At 39.7% G+C, this 24221-nt stretch overlaps 3 protein-coding genes across 3 annotated transcripts; 1 reads left to right on the top strand and 2 right to left on the bottom strand.

The window, feature by feature from the left end:
* Nucleotides 1–1203: 1203 nt before the first annotated feature.
* Nucleotides 1204–7410, bottom strand: scn4bb (sodium channel, voltage-gated, type IV, beta b). The gene is made up of 6 exons (XM_086098726.1): nucleotides 7138–7410; nucleotides 6865–6999; nucleotides 4664–4827; nucleotides 4362–4581; nucleotides 3986–4115; nucleotides 1204–3857 (listed from the first exon to the last, which is right to left on the bottom strand). The coding sequence occupies exons 2-6, from the start codon at nucleotides 6953–6955 to the stop codon at nucleotides 3758–3760; spliced, it is 705 nt and encodes a 234-aa protein (XP_085954852.1). The 5' UTR covers nucleotides 6956–6999; nucleotides 7138–7410; the 3' UTR covers nucleotides 1204–3757.
* Nucleotides 7411–9415: 2005 nt separating this feature from the next.
* mpzl2b (myelin protein zero-like 2b) lies at nucleotides 9416–15336 on the bottom strand. The gene is made up of 6 exons (XM_086057864.1): nucleotides 15170–15336; nucleotides 14944–15033; nucleotides 12804–12973; nucleotides 12231–12441; nucleotides 10958–11153; nucleotides 9416–10186 (listed from the first exon to the last, which is right to left on the bottom strand). The coding sequence occupies exons 2-6, from the start codon at nucleotides 15005–15007 to the stop codon at nucleotides 10012–10014; spliced, it is 816 nt and encodes a 271-aa protein (XP_085913990.1). The 5' UTR covers nucleotides 15008–15033; nucleotides 15170–15336; the 3' UTR covers nucleotides 9416–10011.
* A 607-nt stretch (nucleotides 15337–15943) lies between these two features.
* pafah1b2 (platelet-activating factor acetylhydrolase 1b, catalytic subunit 2) lies at nucleotides 15944–22210 on the top strand. Its single transcript, XM_086057942.1, has 6 exons — nucleotides 15944–16112; nucleotides 16547–16634; nucleotides 17512–17601; nucleotides 17754–17870; nucleotides 19158–19280; nucleotides 20282–22210. The coding sequence occupies exons 2-6, from the start codon at nucleotides 16548–16550 to the stop codon at nucleotides 20558–20560; spliced, it is 696 nt and encodes a 231-aa protein (XP_085914068.1). The 5' UTR covers nucleotides 15944–16112; nucleotide 16547; the 3' UTR covers nucleotides 20561–22210.
* The last annotated feature ends 2011 nt before the right edge of the window (nucleotides 22211–24221 follow it).

Here is a 24221-nt window from a genome sequence, read left to right as displayed (position 1 = left end):
CTTGTAGTGTAGATATATAAAGTTAACATAAACTTATTTTCTTACCAGTAGTTGAGTGCTGCTGTCATCTCAAGGAAATATCAGGTGAAGTCGACACACTAGTATACTATTTAAACTGACAACACAGATGATTACAAAAAAAATAGAAAGAAGAAGTTAAGGTAATTGGACTATACCAAATGCTAGCCGTGTCAAGGGGGTTTTCGTTTTACCTGTTGTATATTTCATTTGCAGTGATTCCCAATCACTGTTATTAGAGGTGAGAGGGAAGATAATACAAATTTTCATGAAAATGATTATTGACTTATTATCATACTAATTATTTATCTTTGTTCATGACAGAGACGTATAGTACGGTGACAGGCAGAACAATTCAATGTTCTTCCACTGGATGGCAGAAGTTACAATTAACCTGCGAATTCACTTTTTGCCGTTGATTAAAGAGAGTCAAAATGTTGTGTTCAGATAAACATGCCCAGATTTTATAGTATCTTCTTCGATGGTGTGTGTGGTCTGATTTTTGTAATGTCTTGGCTAAATAAATGTTGGTGAAAACTTTTGTATAACATGTTTGATTTTCTTTTCTCACTGTTATGTTTATTCTGTTGTTAGTGTTTTATGTTGTGCCCTTTTGTTTAAAAGATGCGACTTCTCAGAATGTCCCTTTAGTTCCCCTAGTGGTGTGTTGGCTCCCTCCAAGGGGTTTTCGAAATAATCACTGATTTAAATAAAATAAAATACAACAGGCAATAAAATTAAAAATTTAAAAATAGAATCAAACGTGTAGCTATGCTTACAACCTGCTAACGATTAAAAATATTGTTTTACTTTTAAACTACAGTACTTTTTTTAATTATAGTTGAGTTGTACTGAACTTTAAAGTAGACTACAGTACATTTACACGTTTGTTTTGAATGTATTTATCTTATGTGCAATACATTTTAAATTGAGTCATTATTTAAATAAATGCACAAATGTATTTCCAAAAAACAAAGTTAATGATCAAAGAGTGCATCATGTTACATTGGCTTGCAATAATTGTATTGGTTTGGAGGGGTGTAAAACCCCTTTATTAGTTTTTACCAAGACATTTAGACCTCCTATGTTGCTGTATGTTAATGTTGGCCAGTATTGTGGTACTTTGAGAACTTACTATTTCTGAGGTTGTGCTGACAAAATGAGTAAGACAAACGTTTGCTTCCAAACTTTATTTTGTTGTTCCAGTAATAAACAGGTCAATAGCTGATATACAGGGAGAACTTCTAAAGGCAGGGACATCATCTGAGAGCAAACCAGAGCCTCTTAGCTGAGTATTATTAGCGTGCAGCGATGGAGAATGACTTGGTTAAGTCTGCAGACTGCAGATTCTGATCAAGAACATGGGTCCAAACCCACAAGATGGTCCTTTCCGGATGTTCTCTATTCTCCCTGTAGCCCATCACAACATCCTGACCCAGTACATATTCAATTGTATTGCTTGCAATATAATCACAGTGACTCAGAGGATCATTGTTCATTTCCAGTTGTTGTTTTTTTTTACCGTCAGAGCATGCACTTGTTTTTCATTTGCATAGAACTGGTGATCGACGATCGTTCTACTTTCCTCGCCATCAGAATATACACAACAAACTTCAATAAATACAATTTAACAACAACAACAAAATCTTCACCCAAATGTATCTTAACTCATTCACTGCCATTGACGGCTATAGACGTAAACAATTTATTTGAACTATTTATATTTTTAAAAAAAATCCACTTTTGTTAACAAGAGTATGAAAATCTATAATTTTTTTATTGTACATTTAGAACAGATATAATTAAGGCAATTAATTACTTAATTTTTAATAAAAAATTTTTTTATCACATCAGGAGGTTACATTTTTATATTGTAATTAATTGGATGACTTCAATAGTTAACTCACGATTAATCACAAATTTTATAACTGTTCTAAAAAAAAAATCAGGGTTTTCATACTCTTGTTAACAAAAGTAGAATTTTTTTTTAAATAGAAATAGTTCAAATGAATTTTTGACGTCTATAGCCGTCAATGGCATTGAATGAGTTAATTTATCTTCCAAAATGATCTCCTTGTGTTTCCAAGGAGGAAAACATTAATTTAGTTGACTCTAAAGAGTAAAGAATTCAGAGGTGCATCACAACATGAGTCATATAATTGGGAATCAGTAACCTGGGATAATTTCCATGAAATTAAATTATTTCAGTTTCTCAATTTTAAACCTCAAATAGTATTGTGTATCTCGACCCATTGAACTGAATTTTGGTGTACCTGCAGCTCTCTCAAACCTGAGCGGTGATTATCAAGTCATTGTATACCTTTTTTTGCGATATCAATCCAGCCTCTTTCAAGTGTTCAAATTGAAAAGCCTAACAAGTGTTTCATTTGAACCAATATGATGGCTAACCTGCAAGGACGCCCATCCTTTATTATAGTATTGCTTATGGAGGCACAGTACAATTAGTATTAACAGAAGAAATCCCACTACAGCACATTGATGTAACACCTGTTGCAGGTGTGGTCATTCACTTGAGCATTTCACCCACACGCCAGAGGTAAACTTTTCAAGGTGCAATTTTATACATACAAAACACACCGTAACAGGTGTACGTTGATTTCCTGATGTGTTGCTCATTTGATGATTTGGTGATTATCCTTGCTCGGCACAATCAATCCGCAGAACACTACACTACCCAGCGTGCAATGTGAGACCAAGTCACATGGTCATGGAGGTTCATCTAAATTCTCAGGACAAGGCATCTTTTTTTGCTGATTTTTTTTTAAATACCTCCTGAAAAACTAACATCAGCATGGAATAATACAGCAGGTAGGACACATTATGGACACAATGCATGGCCATATGGAATATGATTTTGCTGTATATTAGCTTTTATGACTTGACCTCCCAAAGCTTAAGCTATTATTACTTTCGTTGTAATAGAATATATAACCCCTCATATACTTTTGTTGTTGTTGTTTTTTGAGGCGTTCTAAATGCTGACTCATGTCACATGCATGAATTGCATTAGTTATTTTTCATAAAAGCAGCAACACTGGTAAGACATTCACAAGGGTACTTGGGAGGATCGTCTAGTTCAAGAGAAGCGTATGATATAATCCCTATTTTTGTAACATTTGCAAGTAGTGTGTCCACACTTTCAGATCAACTTAAATGTAATTATATCAAACATAGAAACAAGCAGAGGGGGACTACTATTTTTTTTTTTACAAGGTACATTTTGAATGTCACATTCAAGTAAAATTACTGTGCAAAACTGCAATTACCAAAGATTTAACTTGACATTTTTTTCTCTTGCAAAATAAAAAAAAATCATTTTGTAGTACCATTCATATTTGAATCATAATGACTTGCCGTGTAAACAAATATGACTTGACTGATGATTAGTAAAGCCATGTTTAGCATATTAAGTGCTTGGAAAAGAAAAACGAGCGCTTTTGTTTTGATGGAAAAATGCTGAGTACTAATTGAAATATAGGAGGTCTAAAAATTTAACTTCGGTGTCTTTGGTTGTATCTTATATGTGTAAAACTGTGCACGTTTGACAAAAGCATCTAAAATCTTATATTCTGTGCATTGCATGTACATTTGAAAATCAAAGCCAGGCAAGGCACATTTTTTCCCCCGCCAAACATATCGTGCCTGTATAGTACAATTCTGCAATGATGGCCTATACATAAAAGCACTCCTAAGGTTGAATTAAAATGCATGCGATTCCTCATTTCTGTTTTGTAGGTTTGGGTTTTGAATCCACTTTAGATCCTGAGAGGCCATTTTCTGTGTTGTCAATCCCTGATGACGTTACAAGGCACTCCTTACTGCCCCGGGGGGATCGGAAGAAGGAAAAAGGAGAAGAACACACATCAACAACATCTCAAGTTGTCAGTCATGTCAGGAAAAAAAAAAGTGACTGCTACGCAACAACAACAAAAAACAAACAACTCACTTTTTCTCCTCAAGCTTGGAAAGAACAAAGAGAGTGAAGTTCTTCAGCAGCATGAAGCCCATGAGCAGCCCAATAGCTCCGCCCACGGCAGAAGCTATGATGATCGTCAGCGTGTTGTCCACCACGGTCACTGCAAAAAAACAGAAGTCACTGGCCCTATACACAACATTTATTTTTTTTCTATTTATTTATTTTTTCTTCTTTTTTTAAATTATTTTTATTTTTTTTCTATTTATTTTTTTTCTTCTTTTTTTTAATTATTTTTATTTTTTTTCTCTATAAGATACACAACATTTATAATGATTTTGATAACAAGTCATAATGCATCCTATCCATTCCATTGATCTTCATTACCAGAAAGGAGTGACACACTCACACTCGCTCACTACAATGAGTTCGTAGATAGCGCTGTGGTTCTTGTCATATTCTTTGCGGTTGCGACCAAAGCAAGTGTACTGGCCTGCATCCTCAAAAGTAATGTTCCACAACAAGATGGAAATGTTGTGGTCCTGGTTCATCCCCACAAAATCGAACCGATCTTTATACATCTTCACCTTTGGCACCACCCCGTCTGACGGTATCACTGCGTCACACACCTGATGGCAAAGACGAACACCGTCAGCCATTTCAAAACCGACGCAGGCGAACAAAAATTATGATTAAAAAAAGAGGGCTTACCGTCTGCATGGTGCCGTTGTCATTGAACTGCCATCGAAAATAAAGGCTCTCAATGCCGATGCAGCTGGAATATTTGCAGGGCAGCAAGACTGTGCTGCCATTGACAGCCTCCAGGAACGGAATCTTGCCTACAGACATTTCCAAGGTCTGAGCAGACTTCACAACTGTAAAGCAACACATTAGAATTAGACCTGTGTTTCCTATGGAGAGAAATGTGTGTCTTTATTTTCAATCAAACAGAAAAAGTGATTTGAACAACCCCCCCCCCCCCCCCCGCAAAAAAAAACATGCCCCCCAAAAAATGGGGGGAAAAACATGATTTGGAAATATTGGTCTTGTTTGCAAAACGTTTTTTTTTAAATTACAAATCAATTTTTTTCTTTGCAAATCGTTTTTTTTTGTGCATGTTTTTTTTATATTTCGAATCCTTTTTTGTTTGATTGAAGATAAAGACACACATTTCTCTCCATAGTGGTCTGCAACCATACTCTGAAGTGAGTAATTATAAATAAATAAGTAACTTTTTTTAACAACAAAATTCTTAAAAAAAAAAAAAAAACGCTGATAAGGATTCAATATACGTTATCCACGAAAAACGAGCGGAATTTGGGGAGAAAAGGGTAAATCGCAAAAACCATGACAAAAAAAGAAAGAAAAGAAAAAGAAAAAAATCCACGAATATGCAGGGTTTGACTGTAGTATTATTATTTATTTATTTTCCGAGAGAGCTCAGTATTGTTAATTCGGTAAATTTTACCGATTTGACTCTTTGTTTTTTTGTTTTTGTTTTTGAATAAACATACATTAAGTTGTACTATCATCATTCGCCCCTAGATGGCAGATGTTTTAGTTACACTCACACTGGGGCCTTTTTCAGCCCTATACTCCAACGTGAGTAACCTAATAATTTTTTGGCCGAATTTAGAATAATATGCAGGACAAAGAGTACCTTTATAAAATAAACATTTTGAGTGTGTCTATTTTTGTGTGTGTGGGGGGGGGGCAAATGAGTTCTTGCACTTAATGTTAGTTTCTTGTTCAGCAGTTTTCTGCTATCCTTGAATAGTCATTTGCACTGGGGGGGAAAAAAGGTTTGTGGTTATTTTATTGTTTTTCTTCAAGTATTGTGTTGTTGGGTTAGGTTACTCGATCTTTTATAAATACATTGAAAAATATTAAGAGCACATATTTTGCATGTGTTTTGTCTATATTTGCATTTTTGTCATACATTTGGTTAGGAACACTACATTAATGATAACCTCTCAATTTACTCACAAATGTACTTATACTGGACACAAAATCAATTTTTCCACCATTGAAATAAATTTCAATTACATTGATTGCAGGTAGACCTCAATCCGGAAATGGTAATGTCAGTCCCTTCCTTCCCCACTTGTGTTTAATGCTTCCATCTAGTGCGTATTGTGTAAACTACATGCTGACAAAGCTTTTGTGCAGAACTAAGTCTCAGGTGCAATGACGCAGAGAAAAACAAAGCCACACACATGCTGAAACCAAAATAGCCGTGCGCGTAAACTTTCGATGCCGTTTGTGGTGTACGTTTCTCGATTTGCTCATTTCAACGCCAAGGTCAAAATGAGGTCAAGCATCATTGCAGCAAACAGGGAGAGTGAAGGAGGTCATATGTTGAGAGACTCTTATTGATTCCTTCACATCGCGCCCTCGCTATCTCAATTCCTCTTCTGCTTTGGTGCATGGTGAGTTTGCAAAAATAGTAACAGTAAGGGTAGCGCTACTAACACCTCTCCTGTGTTCATATTCCTGCGTGCTGACAATTACATATCCCATACACAATCCGTTAGCGCAGTATCATAAGTATCAACTGTAGACATTTCAAAGTTATCAAATGTTTACTGAACTTCATCTCTGTGTTTTAACACGTGTAGTGCACCCAGAGGTACCATCGCATTAACTGCCTCTATGCATAATGCAAATCTAATTGAAACAACAAATCACGGCATCGTGTGCATTAACGCTTAATGATTTTTGATGCTCTCTAAATGCCGTAGTCAGTCCTGGCCACATCCTTCCCTAAAAACTTGATTCATTCAATTTAATTTAGCAGTTAATGTCAAATTTAAACAGAGTTCAGTCACCAAAGCAAATCGAATCTTAATGGAAAAGTATGTTCACATTAATGTGGTCAAAGGTCAGTTGAGAAATTTTGAGATGGACATTACCAAGCAGTAGTGTGACGATCAGGTTAAAGGTTGCGTGCGGAAGGCCCAGCCTCAGGGCATCAATCCAGATCCCATGGACCTCCATGTCCATGCAAGATCCAACCAAGCCTGACTTGTGAAAATTTCCTTTAGAGTCTGGAACCAAGACAAGGTAAACTACTTTAAAGTCGTAAATATTGTAATAAAACATTATCTATGAGTAAAAGTTGCGAAGTGTCCAAAAAGACACATGACTGACCGGTAAGCTCAAGTTCAAGCGATAACAATGCCTACCTGCTTGTGCCGGGCAGTGTTCCCTCTCAGGCCCACAGCGCGGCGTCTCGGCGGCCAACTCTCACCGTGCTGCACCGTCAGGGTTCATTCAAGGAGAATCTGCCAGTCCGCACTCTCACTGCAGCGGCTGCCACGTCGCAGGAGCAGCCGGCTAGAGAGACAATTAGAGACGGGAGGAAACGCCGCCACTGGAGACCCCCAAAAGCAGCTGACTCCTCCTCCTACTCGCCCCTCAGGCTATCTAACAACTTTTGCCTGTCCTCTACGCTGGCACCTTGCCACTTCTCTCCCTCATCCCCACCATCACCCCCCCCCCCTCCCTTTCCATCCTGCGCTCACTCTCAGCCTCCCTCCCCCGGCCCCTCTGCTGACTCGGGGTGTGTATGCAGGCACTTTTGTCAGAGTGTTTGTGATGAGCAGGGAAAAGTTCTGCAGTGCAGATTGGGCTTGTGTAATGCAGCCCCAGGGTCGATCCACACCACATGGCGAGCATTCATAAGGCTGCATTATTTCCTTGATATGACTCTAGTGGACCCGTTCATAAACATGCAGCTATTGCGTATCGATGATGCATGCGCGTCCCATCCTATGCTCAAAAGGTCAAACTCACATACCGCATGCCGCACAGCAGGCTACCGGCTATGATCTGGCAGTTGTAAGTGCATTGTGACATGAGTGGTGCAATCATTTTTTTCACGGGACAGCTCCTTTAGAATAAACACGTTCAGTCATCAGCGAGGAAGACTGATGCAATCTTCACTGCAGGACATTACAGATGAACATCTCAGCTCACAATATTAGTCATTGTCAGTTGACTTGTGTTGTGTTTTTAACCATTAGGAGCCAACATTCTGATTCTTTTTAATTATTTCAAACAGTAGGTGATAATTTATCCGCCCTAATTCATCCCAAAGCTGTATCAGGTCTTTGTACAGACCAGTCAAGTTCATCTACACCAGACTCTGTCATCCATGTTTTCATGGACCTTGCTTTGTGTATTGGTGCACAGTCATGTTGGAAGAGGAAAGGGCCAGCGCCAAACTGTTCCCACAAAATTGGATGTTTGGAGTTGTCCAAATTTGCTTGGCGAATGTGTCAGCGAGTTGTATTGTGTAAGTTCTGAAATCGTATGCAAAAACTGAGAACAGTATTGAATTTTTGACAAATAATATTACCAAAATAAGTACAAAAAAACGCAGCATAACTGGAGCCGCAGTAGTGAGGGCTGTATAGCGTTAAATTCCATTTCAGTTGTCCGTATTTTTCGAGTGGCTAAAACCGAAGACCAAAGACACACTTAAAACTTTCTGCCATTAGTCAGCCTTCTCTCACTACATATGTAGCCTACTGAGCACCGTCATTCCAAACAACATATCTGCCTGCTAGCCCATTAGCTGCTAGGTTATGTGGTTTTGCGGTAAACGCTCGATGAAGCAGGTTAACAGGCTAGCAAGCTAGCGGGCTAGGTAGGGTGCTTGAACTGGTAAAGATCTCTCTCTCTCTCTCTCTCTCTCTCTCTCTCTCTCTCTCTCTCTCTCTCTCTCTCTATCTCTATCTCTCTCGACTTCAGGCTAATATAGATAATGATACTATCACGTTGGGGAGGGTGGCATAGTTGGGTGGGGGGCGCGGCTTATTTATTATTCTTCCCCTGTAAGAAAAAGCACATGCAGTTGCACATAGAGCTCAAGGAAGCAACTTGTTTTTAGTCCGTTTCTTTTCTGAGAACTGTTGTGGTTCCATGCCAACATTTCCAGGTAGGGAACGGGTGGCGTTATCCGGCAGGAGGTGGAGTAATGGGTGCTTTTGCAGGATGTGGGGTTCTAAATGAGAGCTAATTGTGGCAAGTCTGCGGGCTTACCACACTCATCCTCCTACTAGGCTCGGTGAACGCGGAAGCTGTGGGAACTCTTTCAAACCCATCAACAAGAAAGAAAAGCTTCCTCGCTTTTGAGTGACAGGCTGCTGCTGCTGCTGCACATAGTGAGTGTCTGTCAGGTGTACTGCACATGTATTTCTAAATTCCTTAAGTAAACTTTCAGGTATAAAACAAAACTCACACACCCACTTCCACAGTGACAGCATTAAATACACACACTTAGCTCCGCATTTACTTAGCTTCCTCATCTTTAAGACTTGTCAGCTCACACTGAAGAGACACAACTCATTCACAAAGACACCACACGCAGGTGATGCGTCAAGAAAATGTAATGACATTCAGCACAAATACTGTAGTCATTTCCTCTATAACGTTCAGATCAAAACACATTCCATGACATGCTTTCAAATAGTTTATTCCAGTTACAAATAACATTTTAGACAAAAACTGTACAAAATCCAAACACAAAATCATAAGTGCAAAGTTTGTACAAACAAAAACTTTGCACTGTGAAAGTAAAAAAAATGGTGCTTGGTAGTAGGTTTAAGTAGTGAGGGTGTTCAATTAACATAATCTTAGTGACTGCAAACACATTGTGTGCATTATTAAGAGGGTGTAAATTGCCTCTGCTTGTTTGTTCAAACACACACACATACAAAAAAAAATCATGCCATCACTTGTCCATCAGCAGCAGAGAAAATGCAGCTAAAAGAAGCTACAGCACAGCGACAATCACCTTGTACAAAAAAGCGAGACGGCACAAGCACGGACGAGACTAGCACTCAGTAGAGCGCAGATGCTACACCAAGGCTGAACAATCTTCACGTCCCTCTCACATGCAGGGTCATATACCGCCATTTTCTGTCCCCCCGGTTGGTCAATGTTGTTCACCAATAACTGCTTACAGGAAAACTGTTGTTTAGTTTTGGTGTAATCCCGATAGCAAACGGATCAAATTCATACCGCTCGTCTTTGTGCTTGTCAAAATGCCTGACTTAATCATCATCGTCACCATCATCATCATCATCGTCGTCGTCATCATCATCTTCTCCTTCATCGTCATCCTCCTCGTCATCATCTCCACTGCTCGGCTCAGACTCTTCATCATCTGAGCTATCAACTTCCAGTGTCTCCTTCGCAAGAGTCAGATGAACCGCTTCCTCGGGTTTACTGATGCAGTCCGGCATTAACAAAACAAACAACATGTGAGATGGGCTGCTAATAGGAAAGCGTAGCAAAATAAGCAAAAAGCACGAAGTTTATTGTGCAGTAATGCCCAGAATGCTCAGCTTGACCCAGCCAGCCTACCACAGAGGAAGAAAAACTACTGAAAGCCACATGAGCATTCATACACTCAAAACCCCAATAAATGGTTGTCTGGGGTTTGGCCTCTGGAGTTGTTAGTTTCCTTACCTGCTGTACTCACAAAGTAGAAAAAGGCAAACGTGCAAATTCACAACAGGAAAAATTTGATAAGCCAGACATGTTAGTGTGCTCATATCATGATTTCAACCTTTAGGAACAGACGAAAAGACAGGATGTGACTAAATTCGCAGCAACAGTTTTGTATTGGAAGGCCTCATTGGAGTAGTAGTGGACTATTTCATGTTACATGGCAAAGGTGATCAAAACTGCTGCTGTGAACTGAGATTAATTATTTCCAGAACAGTAGAAAGATCCCTCCATATTCACATGTCCTACTTGGCAGCGTCATCAAAAACAACATAGCAAAATGGCAGCTTTTTGTGAAACACAGCAATTTGTGATATGTCATATCTAACACTGTAATACATTTAAATACATTTCAAAAGGTTCACATTGGAGGAGCAAACATGGAAGAAAACACTCCCAACCCGTCATTAGTCTCTTTCCCAAAAATAGCCACACCAGTCCCGAGAGGAAGAGCAGGAAAGGAGCGGCGGCCCCCCCGTGGCCCCTCACCACACGGTCGGGTCCTTGTGCTTGGGCTTGGGTTTCGGGTCCTTGCGCTTGGGCTCCTCTGTGTTCATCTCCATGTCCTCGCCCCTGTGCTTCCTCTTGTAGAACTTCACGGCCAAGAAGATACCGAGGAGGATCATGATAAGCACACAGCCGCTCACCATTGCGATGACCAGGATGGTGATCTCGGAGAGGGAAGCTAGAAGCAACAACAACAACAACAATAAAAAAAAAAACTGATGATAAGGGAGAAGGCTAAAGATATTCATTGACGAGATGCGTCAACTGCAGCTGCAGAGAACAGCGATAACATTTGTAAAAAATAAACACAAGAAGGTTTTAGCAGTTCCTCTGGCATACGTTTTGAAACAAAGTACACATATCCTTTTAAATAACATCAATTGTAATGACTGAGATGCACAAATATGGTTATCATCTGGCAGAATTTATTACTAAGCAAGTTAATTTAATAACCCTCCTCCACTAAACAACACCTCCGAGAGCGCAGACTTTCGCCAAGGCCAAGTTCTTGACATGCTTGTAAGTGTGTGTCTGTTCAATTGTGAGTAGAAGTACAGATACTTGTGTATTAAAAAAAAAAAAAAATGACTTGGGTAAAAGTAGAAGTACTGATTCAATTCTGGTACTTAAAGCTGCTCTCTCGATTTCGCAACTCGGATCTCCAAGTTCAGGGGCGTTTTTGTGCACACTTCCTGGTTTGAAGTAAAACTTCCCACCTTCTTCTTGTCCTCGAATCCAGCACTAGACCACCATTTTGACTTGTAACCTAACCTCGGAATTGTCAATTCTGATTAATATTGCGTTTGTGGAATACGAGTTAAGCAGCAAAATCCATCTCAGGGAGCGGCCATTTTGCCACTTACTGTTGACTTAATATGACATCACAGTTGCTCAGGTAATGACCAATCATGGCTCACGTGTTTTGTGAGTTTGGTCATGTGATGTTGGGTCACGTGATGAAGTTGATAGGTGATAGGTGGACTTTGCTTCTTGAGTCATATTCCACAAACACACTATTAATCAGAATGCGAACTTATTCTAGTAAAGAAAATGTTGGGGTTGATTTCCCCTTTAAATACTTGTACGATACTTTTTCTTTTTTTTCCCCCACCACTGATGAAATGTTATGAAGGGTTGAGGCTGGCTATCTATGTATCCATCCATCTTTCCATCTGTAGTGTGGATCAAGAAAAGAGGGAATATCCTATGGAAAGTTTCCAACATTAGTTTGGAAACAAACGCAACTAACGCTTACCTTTGGTGACGACACTGAGCGCGGTCTCTCTGTTATTGCCGTGCACATCTGGGCGGTTTCGCACGTTGCAGATGTACGTGCCGTTAAACGTTGGGGGCACGTCTTGCAGGGTGATGGAGACGTCATTACTTGTAATGTCTCCTGACCACACCACGTGGTCTTTAAAGCGTCCGCTCTGAGGAGGGTACGCTACCTCCTGGTAGTAGAACACCTGACAAACATGCACAAATACATTGTATATACATACAAGCGTCATAGTTTTGGGACTATAAATTGCAGTTCAACCAAAATAGTCTGTGCCTTTTCAAATTTTGTCTTATTAAACTGACAGGTGGACTCAAACATCTCGGGTGATCAGTGGAAACTGAATTCAACTCAGCTCATTTTAGTACTATTTAATTCCACTGGGATGGGTTCAAGTTTCGACTTACGCAAGATGAAAAGGACACACCTGTCTACCGTCACTGCCTAGCAGTTTTTCAATGAAATGAGGGCCTATTAACGCATGTATAGGCTTGTTAAAGACCGTACATGCAAAGTCATCATGCTCCTTGTGTAACAGGATTTACCTACCGACTCTTCTGTTTTAGAATTCAGTGGTCGGAAATTCCAGAATACGATAACGGACTGAGCCGACACAGCGTGACTGGAGCTGAAGGTGCACTTGAGTTTAACTGTGGTCCCGTTCACCACCTCCACCTCACTCGGAGCATAGATGTCAATTCCTGAGACGTGTGTCACTCCTAAAAGAGAGGGCAAAAAGTAAACAGTTGGGCTCATTCCCAAACTGTTAATGATTGCTGCAGAGTCTGAAGGTCACATGTAGCCAAGCTGATGATGGACAACAAATAATCCTTCTGATAAGGCAAAGAAGAAACCGATAATTTCCAGTGATACACACGACAATAAAATTTTAATCTATTTTGCAGCTACAGTGCTTTCTGCAAAAATCGGGGGTAGGGGGCAAAAATGCCAAACAACTGCTAGCAACATGATAAGGGGAAGGATGCTGTTATAGTTGTAGGGTTGGATGTTACTGCTTTTAGCAAATACACCGGATATCTAAACTGAAATCCATTCAAGAAGCTTATGAGAGCACATTATGAATAAATTAATTTTAAATCCAAGTTGTACAAGTACAGTTGTGCCTTGAGATACTTGTGGCCTGACATATGAATACGATAATATTTTTTTGACATTTTTTTTTTTGTTGACTTGCGAAATGATACAAGCCCGAGATGGTGGAATCAAACAACTCAATTCACCTGACAGCAAGCAGCAGTTTGATAGTGAACAATACTTTAAAAATTGTTTTGGCTTCTATCGGTTTATTGGGACTCCCAGTAAATATTTTCTATCAAAATAAACAAAAAGACAATTACACATGTCTGCTAGCTTAATGCTAAAAGCTAAATGGTAAACACTATGGTCAGGGTAACAATATAGCATTGATATACAGTAGTAGTTTATAACCCTTTAAAGGAACAGATATTTGGAAGAAAAAAAAAACCTAAAAACAGTAGCGCTGCGCATACGTTTTTGACTGGCTGTATTACACCGTCCCCAGGTGGCCAAAACACGAATACCAGAAGGAACAGCACACTGCCTATTGAAATGAAGCAAGAGAAGACGTGTACCAAAAACAATTGTATTACTTTACTTTCTACTAAATGGTGTTATGACTTTTTATACATTACAATATTATAGAAAACTATTTTCGAGTATTAAAAAAAACCATTCCAAACATTTTTGTTGTTCTTGTTCCATTCATTTTAATGGGGCAAGATGATTTACGATAAGAATGTTTTGAGTTACAAGTGTGGTCACAGAGACAATTAATATATAAGAATACTGATTACAGATAGGGCTGCAAATTTTCTGATAAAGGGTGGGGGGACCTGAGCCACTGCACAAACATATGCCATTAGGAATGCCCTGAAGAAGAAAGAGAAAGAAAAAACAACAACTAGTCAGCTGCAATCAATTACATGAAATTATAACACAAAGAAACAATGCGATGGAAACAATGAGACACGTCCACAGTAATCATAAAACTGATTTAAATCACTGAAAGTGTTTCCCAAGTTGCTTGCTCAAACACATTGTGTGTTTATCTTTGTCACTAAAGAAAATCTGATGCCAATGCAAATAATAACATTGTGTCCAGTCAGCAAGGTGTGCCTCAGTGACACACCTTCCGTTTTCACACATACACATGCCTCGTGTACTAATTAACATAAAGGCCCTTTGGTGGTCAAATAAAAACAAAAAGGCTACATTAAGAGGTTGTCGTGGCATATTATTGGGCCCCTTCTGACAAGAAAATATTCCCTCTGGAATTCGTTGTTACTGTCACAGCTGTTGTTTTAATTAAGTGAAAGGAAGTGGCAAATGTTTTGTCAAACTGAGTGACCACTCAAAATAACATACATCAGATTCAATACAAATGCTGTATCAAGACATTTGAAGTTAAGTTGACCATATTCCCATTTCCACAAAAAAAAAAAAAAAACAGGACACCCTTGAAATTGTGGTACCATTCACAATTACACAGCGTACTTCACTTCCTATTAGTCACGCAATGCCAACCGGACATTTTCATGAATTTATAAAACCCCCGGACGCCCGAACAGGTTGTAAGAAAATGGCGCTTTAAGCGAAACGTAACGTGTTTAAAAGACAAACAATGCGTGGAAGTTTCTCTCGCTCTCACCTGACAGAACGAACCCTCCCAGGAGAAGCAGATGCCATGTCGGACACATAAGACTGTCAAACATCGATGCCGTCTTAACTCGGACAGTCCCTTCGTGAAAGTAGAAATGGGGCAGACATGTATGTCCCCACGGGTGGCAAAAAACAACAGTCAAACCCAAAAAAAAAGAATGCGTGAGTTGAAACTCCGCTCACTCCCACCGAACTGAGTCTGAACGAAAACATACCTGATGGGCGGTGTTTGGCAACTTCTTGCTTAACCTGTTGCTCTGCCTCCTCAAATTGTCTTCACGTACCTCTGGTTTTAGATCACTTATAGTTTTTTTCCTTCAATTTTTTAAACCCAAGATTTTAAGTCTGCAGGTTAGTTCCTGTGACACAAATTTAATACTAGCAATCATTGGCTCCACCTGGTGGCCGATGTACGATTATGAGTAGTTTAGTTTGGTTTAGTTGGGCAATGTACACTCCAGACAATACATTTGCAAACAAACAATACTGTATTTAGTACAATTTACCGGCAGTGGAAATAATTAAAATACGATTTTAACATCCCTGCAGTACAGCTGTTCTATTATATTTAGTTAGCACTTCTATTATAAATACTTGTAATGTGTATTTAAAAAAAAAGTTGACGTATATATTGGCAGCACTCTTTAAATGCACAGCAATTGAAGAAACATAAATTTAAGGACGGGAATTTAACATTTTTGTTTGAATGGTCAAATATCAAGGCAAAATAATACAAACAAATGTAATTTTTTTGTTATTGTTTTTGTTAATAAATGATCCCCCATAATTCATTGCGAGCTAGCGCGCGGCTTTCATGATACGACTTTGAGAATAACAGCAACATATTTATAATAATGTATAAATATAGATATAAAATAATATATATATATTTATAATGGCTTATGAATACCTGCATGCTACACGATTAACCCTCCTCGACCTTAGTTAAGGCAAATTGTGGCACCGAAACACTCTCTCCTCAACAGGATCTCTGGTAGTTCCCTTCATGACACGCCTTTTGTTGTCTCGCCTAGCTTAGAGCCGTTTTGATGCTACTATAGCGAGCATCCCCCGCATCAAACTGCGAGACAGCTGTCAAGTCTACAACACAGCAAACGTCAGCCTCGGGTTGAGAAGTGACGCTCTGCAGTCTGCCAGGTAGACCGATTTGTAAAATACAATAACGCGTGATATTATTGCGCGTTTTGGGTGAAACGCGGGGTACGGTAGTGTCAGATGCAGCTGCAGTAATAGAAGTATGCAGCGTTTAGCTAGCTAACAAGCTATCGATAAATAAACCTCCGTGGCCGCAATAGCGGCCCCCTTTAATCCTAGAGTGGATTCTGGGATTTTGTAAGGAGTCGCCTTGAAAGCGAAAGTAGTCTGGGTGCATATTAGGCCACGCTGTCTGCTCCCAAAACGTTAATCTGCTGCTCCGCAGCTAATGTCTCGGCTAGCTGGTGCTGATGCTTTGCTCCTCAAACAAATGGCGTACATCCTTGCAGCTTTCACATTGCATCTAGATTTTATATTTTGTCTCTGCATGTCTGTTTTAATTTGGTAGTTAGTAAACGCTCTTGTTTATTCTGCAGGATGAGCGGCGACGGTGATGGTTTCAACCCTGCTGCAGTGGCTCAGCCAGTAGAGGATGTGCAAGGAGATGGGCGGTGGATGTCACAGGTATGATAGCTTCCCATAAGAATTTACATACATCAGTGATTGATTACCAACCACTATTGTGCCATGAGAAATTATGCAATTTAACTTAATTCATTTGAATGTTTTTTTCTTTTACCAGAGTATTTGTTCATCAGTTACAAAATGGCAGATGGTACAATTGAGTACAGCTGTCATTCATCTGAATCGGTCATGACTTACTGTGTTCAACCAAACAGTCCCAGATTTTTTTTAAATACAATATAAGTCAGTTTGTGACTAAACTTAGACAAGATCATTGTGTACGTCTGTGTGTGTGTGTGTGTGTGTTGGGGGGGGGGGGGGTGATTTCTTCTGGCCCATTGTGTTGGTTGAATTAGAGACAATTGTTGTGGTTGCCTATTTTGGATCCAATGTACTCCGAGCACTACTTTATCCAACTTTAGTAGCGCCACATGGTAGGTGTGTGTGCAAGGTTAATCCATTGATGCTAATAGGACTGAGACAGTCTCCTACTGTCCAAGCTCTGCATCAGATGGTGCGCCAACCTTTCACACCAGCACAGCAGGATTTTGCATGTATTTGGACACATAATGAAGCACTATTCGTGCTGTTTGCGGACAAAACAGGCAGGATTGTGCTATGAATAATGGAGAAAAAAGGCAGTAATTGATGCCCCCTCTAAAAATGCCTGCAGCGATAGTTTTATAGTTTAAATGCCCTTAGAATAAATGGTTCGTGTATAGCAAACCGCAAACATACGGGTCAATACTGTAACACAAATAAGCAAGCTAAGACTTATGTGGTTAGATTCCTATTCATCTGTATACTATTGATTTTCGTAACATGAATCACATCCCAAACTCTTTTTCCTGACAAGGTTATGTTTGTTATTTTGCAGCACACCCGATTTGTGCAGGAATGCAAGGATGGGGAACCAGATGTGCTTTTTGTCGGGGACTCCATGGTACAACTAATGCAGCAGTATGAGGTGAGATGGGAAAAGTTTATTTTTCTTTTTTTCTGGCTTTTAGCGCAACTGCATACGCTTTTAACAGCAACACGGCATGCCGTGGTCAGATACGTGAATGTGTGCGTAATCTTTGGAACTTAGAAATTTAACCACCTGATTTACTTGTCCAGGTCTGGAGGGAGTTGTTCTCGCCACTTCACGCTCTCAACTTTGGCATCGGCGGCGACAACACCTGCAACGTGTTGTGGCGGCTGCAGAACGGCGAGCTGGAGAATATCCGTCCCAAGGTTGGTCTGGCTCTGCTTCTCTGCTGTGCACGTCTTATGAACGCTGTGTGCTTGTGTCCTTATCAACATGCACAGTATGTTGCTGAAGCGCACTCAAACGTGAATTGACTGTTCCTGACCATGCCATCTTGGCTGTTTCAGAAGCAGGTGTTATTAATGGAGTAGCGGTACCGAAATATAACTGAAGACGTATGCCCAAACAGAGAATTAACTATGCAGATGTTTATTCATTTTTACTTTGGCTGTTTGTGACATTTGAGGGCAACAGTTTAAAGAAATTAAGATTATACACAAAAAGTTACCATGAAGTGTTTTAGCACCATAGCGTTGTTACCGGTTTTATTTTGGTAGGTTTCTACTCCCGTTGGCTTGGTTGGATTATTTATCCAGTATCAGGCAGCTTTTTATCGACTTGTCTTTTGATTTTTTGTGTGTGTGACTTTTTTGCCGCATTTGCGTCACAACTATTTGTGTGGTTTGGCATAAAAAAAAAAAAAAGAAGTGCTCTACTTGTTACAAGTAGTGCTCTGTGTGTGATATGTTTTAGCAGTTTACAACTCTGGTTAATTTAATGTTGAGTAATTCTGACAATCAATGATATACATAGGAATAACCCATTCTCATTTGTCATTTAAAGTTGCAATTTGCCCTTTACTTTATTTGACCATTTATGACGACAAATTAGTAGATTAACACCTTAGCTGTTGGGAAATAGGTACGATAAACAGTACAATGAGTACTCCTGCAAGCCTATGGCCAATAGTTTTCAGACTGTATTTGGGTTCGAATTTCCCCGCTCTCTGTCTGTAGATGGGACGTCATGTATGCATTGTGTACATGAAGAAAGAGGGTGTGTAGTTTCATTTTCTGGCCACAGGTGGCAGTAGCGATTCAAAATTAAATTTTCTGCGTACAGCAGCTTTAAATGTTTAAAAATGTTGTTATTAATGTGATCCTATTAAACATGTTAATTTCTTCTTATACTTTGGCAAATTGGAAAGGACTTATGTTGCCTCTATAGTTTTCAAAATCAAAGTTCTACTTTGAGGTATGACTGTAATAAAAAGAGACAACGCAAGCTATAGGGGGTGGGGCGTTTTTGTCGTTGTCTCTTTTTGTGTGTGGTGGCAATAAGGGATAAAACACCCCAGAATACTGAACAGGAATGTCGTTGAGTTACGTAAACAAAGTAGCAGCAACATTCATTTGAAATTAGGCGCACACAACACTGAAGCCTGAAAGAGAAGAGTGAAAATGAGCCTAACATCTGTTTTTGGTTTTGTTCAGGTTGTAGTGGTGTGGGTAGGAACCAACAATCACGAACATACGGCAGAACAAGTTGCTGGAGGAATTCTTTCGATCGCAAAGCTACTCACCTCCCGTCTACCCAAAGCAAAAGTCGTCGTGCTGGTAAGTTCACATTTGTTTGCTCTTGGTTCTATCAACGGTATGAGCAGGTTTTTTTCTTCCTTCATTGAGCAAAGATCATACTTTACAATAATAATAAAAATAAAAATCTCAAATATGTAAAAAAAATATATATATTGTTGAACACATGACCCAGTTAGAATGTTTATAAAAAAATAAACATTTAACAACAATATGTTCTATGCATAAATCCGGTATTCTAGTTAATATTGCGTTAGTGGAATATGAGTTAAGCAGCAAAATCCAGCAGTTTTTCCTCAATATCAGAAGGCGGCCATTTTACCACTTGCTGTCGAGTGAAAATGACATCACAGTTGTTTACGTCTCAGGTCCAATCACACCTCAGCTTCAGAAAACAGGTGAGCTGCGATTGGTCGTTGCCTGAGCCATGAGCAACTGTGATGTCATCTCCTGTCGACAGCAAGTGGCAAAATGGCCGCCTCTTCAGATGGATAAAAACGCTCATAAAGATTTTGCTGCATAACTTATATTCCACAAATGTAATATTAATCAGAATGTCATGTTTAGGCTAGTGAGGTCACATATAACATATTATTGTAAAAAAAAAAAATTAAGGTTGACTTGCTCTAAATATACGCGTCACCGGCATAGATAGATGAATAAAGCTACATATATTCACATCAAAGTGGGGTTTATAGTTTTCCCTGTCAGTGTCTCTTGGCTAAAATGAACAAGTGAGACATTTTAAGACTGGTGCTTCACTTTATCGCCATCTTGGCACCGTCAAGATGGCCAATTGCAATCATAAAACACCATGAAACATACACAAGAATGAACACAATAACATTTCAAAGATCAGAGCGTTATTTATACGGTCTTGACATAGCACGGAGGTAAATGTTTTATTAGTGCTGACCTGTTGCTCAAAATCTGTTGGCGCACACAAGCCAAGTGAAGCCCAATCTTACATTTAAGATGCCTATGTTGCGTTTGCATTGATTTCAAACCAAACCGGTCCTCAGGGATTATTACCGCGGGGCGAGCGTCCAAACCCCGTGAGGGAGAAGAACGCCGCCGTCAATGACTTTCTGCGCTCCTGGCTGCCTCGCCTGGGCCAGGCTCAGTTGCTGGACGTGAGCGGGGAGTTCGTCCATTCCGACGGCACCATCAGCCCGCAGGACATGTTCGACTTTCTCCACCTGACGTCGACGGGTTACCGCACCATGGCCAAGCCCCTCAGCGACCTGCTGCTTCTGATACTCGAGGAGACACCAGAGGAACGAAGGGCGTCGTTGGTTTGAGCCGCCGAGACGCCGCAGCGCCCGAGTCCTGCCTCTGCAGTCCGGAGGAGGAACGGCACCCTGAGATGGGCGTGTCTTGGTGGTGCGAAGTGGAGCGATTGCGTAGAGGGAGAGAGACATCACTACACTCTTGAAATGACTTACTGCCTGAGACTGTCAGATCAAATGAAGTATATCTCTTGATTTCCGAGCTCCATTACACACTCATATGAACAGCCTCATTTTTCCTTTCTATTATCTCATCATGGTTTAATGTTGGCAGCAACTCTGGTAACAAGTCTGCTCAAAAGACAAAAAATACAAAGTGCTTAAAGTTCTTGATCTTCTTTTTTTTTTTTTTTTAAGATTCATCAAGCAGTATCAGAAAACAGCACAGCAAACAAAATAGCACACATTTACTTAGTAGTTGATTACCTGAAGTCTTCATGTGCTCCATTTCAGTGACTATCGAAGAGTAAGAGATTAATCCAGTTGAAATAATTGAACTCACGAAAACTAATTTGAGCGACTTGTGTAAGCCAACATCACGTTGCATGAGATCGTCAAAGTGTATTGTTTGCAACAGAACTTCAAGTGGAAGTGGACCCGAACATTTTTTTTACAATATGTTCTTTGCAGCCCCACCAGTCAAAATAATTAATAATAATAATTAATATTGCATTTGTGCAAAATCAGCAGCAAAATCCATCCGTTCTTATCCATCGCGGCCATTTGGTCACTTGCCGTCGCCTGACAATGACATCACAGTTGCTCTGGGCTCAGCTTCAGAAAACAGGTGAGCCGTGATTGGTCGTTAACTTGAGCCCTGAGCAGCTGTGAAGTCATTTTCAGTTGAGAGCAAGTGGCAAAATGGCAGCCCCCTGAGACGGATGGATTTTGTGACTCGGCTCATATTTCACAAACGCAATACTGAGTTTAGACTATTGGGACTGCATAGAACATACAGTATCACTGTGAAGATTATTATTATTATTTTTTTTAAGTTGATTTCCTCTTAAGACTTTTAAACAAAGTCACTCATCATGCATGGCATGGAAGGACAATGACGCTCTCTCCCTCCAGTTCCCTATCTTGATGGTTATACAGTATTTTCTTTCTTACGCACCTTTTCATTCTGTTAACTTTTTTTTGCGTGTGTAATTTTATCCACCTGTTGTTTCGTTTTCTCACTGACATTTCACACAGCCCAGCCCCTTTTAGCTTCTCTACTTGATTACCCAATAATTTTAGGAATAAAAAGTTGCAGAAGCTACTGAATATTCTCACGCTACCCAGCCAAAAGTAAATCAATTGTCAGCGAGCTTATGCCGGAGCTATGTTATAGCTCAAAAAGTCACATGCTGAGCTCCAAATTATCTCAAGTTACTGCTGTCTTAAGCTCTACACGATGCGTGTTGTGTTCAAGTGTGTATGATTGTATGTGTGCCTCGAATGTCTACGGGAGCAGTTGTGTACAGTGCGTCTGGAAGTTGGAGTGGTGCGAGTGGTTAGAACTGACCCCGGCTGTATATAAGAGATGTGGAAAGGATGTCTGAAAGGGGGGGTTAAAATTGTGGGAGTCTATCGGTGTGATCATTATGTGCACTTGTTTGGCTTGTCTCGTTATTGAGTTGAAGTAAAGCATTCCAATAAAAAAAAAAATGGAATTGATTTGTGTCTGAGCGGCCATGTTTAGTCTTCTTTGCGTTTCGCTTCTTCCTTGATAGATTACTCACAGAAAGTTAAGGCAGTTCGCTGTTATAGCACTAACTAAATTACCCAACAGGAGCAGCTTGCCCAATAAATAAATGTTACCCAATAGCTTGCCCAATAAATAAATGTTACCCAAAACGTAAATGAAGTTGGTACGTGTTTTCATATGTACAGCACGACGGTGGTAATAAATATCCTTTGCACTCACATTAGTAGTACGAGTCGGCCCTGTAGAACATAATATAGCGTTAAACAAATTACAAATTTTAATCGCGTTTACATTACCTGTATGATGAGCTATTGCTGCAGTTTGAGATGCTCACCATCAGAGGGCGCTGTTTGATAAAAAGGTGGAAAGACTGCCGCATACTACAGCCTTTTAATCTGCATACCGATACTTTTGCCGTTCATCTGCCATTCTCCCACTTTTGACTTTACTAGTCAATTAAATTTTTTATTTATTTTACTCTTAAAATGAAAGGGGACAGGAAGAAGTAAAACTTGTCCTGAATGTTTGACTTACACAAAGTTTATGTTCCAGTTTATTTGACTCCTTATCGTGTGTCAAGGACCTGCCATGTGTTATAATGTCTGAATGAAAAGAATGTAAATTGTTTTTGCACATCTTAAAACAATACCACTGCCACATGCTTGGGGCTGGAAGTAATGTAGTAATGATTGAGTAATCCAGAGTTAGAATGTCAGCCTCTTGACATATTCATCTCTCTGCTGTGTTTACGTTGTAATTGATCTAAATCTCCAGGAATTTTATGTTCATGTAAATAGTGCGAACGCCTGGCTGTGCATACTTCCATTTTTCTGCTTCATCTCAACCAAACTCTGCTCGTAAAGTCCAAACTTTCTGTTCCCAGCAGGCATTTGAAGTCAACTGATAAAATCTACATGGCAGCCATGTTTGCTCTTCAGGCACTGTTAACCGGTTACGTTTGGCTTCAGTTCAGTTGTTTTTATCACTCTGGATTCGAAGAGTGGTTTTTTTGCTTCTTCATCTGCTGCCAAGTGTAAGCAATGGGTCAGTGGTTATTGGATCCTTATGTTGTCGGCTTCACATAGCTTTATTAAATTGTATCCAGTGATAGCTCGACACCACAGTAGGAGTAAACACCAGGAAAGTCAAAACGCAATGCATTAGGTCTTTCAACAATATTTTTGGGGGATTGTGTACAAATGTTTTCAGACTCACCTATAATTTTTCTTATAGGCCTTGCAGTGTGCTTGCTCAACTGCTTTTTCAAGTCAGAGTGGTATTGATTTAATGTGTTCATTATTGTAGGTGTAGTAAAGTGTAATATTTTTTACTCTCATATAATTCCATAAAAGGGAAGTCAACCCAAAAATGTTCTTTAAAATACGTTGTAAGCTCTCCCACTCGTCTAAACACAGCATTCTGATTAGTATTGCATTGTAACAGTTTTTTTTTTAGTTCGGTCATGTGACATTCACAAGCTGAGCCATGATTGGTTGTTACCTGAGCCCTGAGCATTTGTGATGTAATTTGCAGTCGACAGCAAGTGGCAAAATGGCCGTCCCCTTAGATGGATAAAAACGGGTGGATTTTACCGTTTTATTCATATTCCACAAATTCAATATTTATGAGAATCTTGAGCTAATTCAGCAGGTCTCAGGTCAGGTCAGGCGAATCATATTTCAGCCTTCATGTACTACCCTGCCAATCTCCCAGGGCCTTCCATGTGTCTTAAACTGTTGACAGTGAAACTGTTTCTTAAATTTGCCTCACAGGGCCAACTAGCTGGCCCACAACGTCAGCATTTTTCTGTGCTCTGATTGGTTGGCCTGAGCAAAACTTCTTTTTGACTAGCAAAACACATCTGTGGATATCTGTATACATATTTTGGTCATGTTATTATATAAATATGGATTATAAGATGCTTTACTTGCTAATTTCTGAAAATATGGCTGTGAGTGAGCCTAATTTACTCAATAACTG

This window comes from Leptonotus elevatus, chromosome 16 (genome assembly GCF_054856555.1).
Source record: "Leptonotus elevatus isolate MCC_2025b chromosome 16, RoL_Lele_1.0, whole genome shotgun sequence".
Taxonomy (NCBI): Eukaryota; Metazoa; Chordata; class Actinopteri; order Syngnathiformes; family Syngnathidae; genus Leptonotus; species Leptonotus elevatus.
Note: the sequence above shows the minus strand (reverse complement) of the source record. Positions and strands in the feature narration are given on the sequence as shown.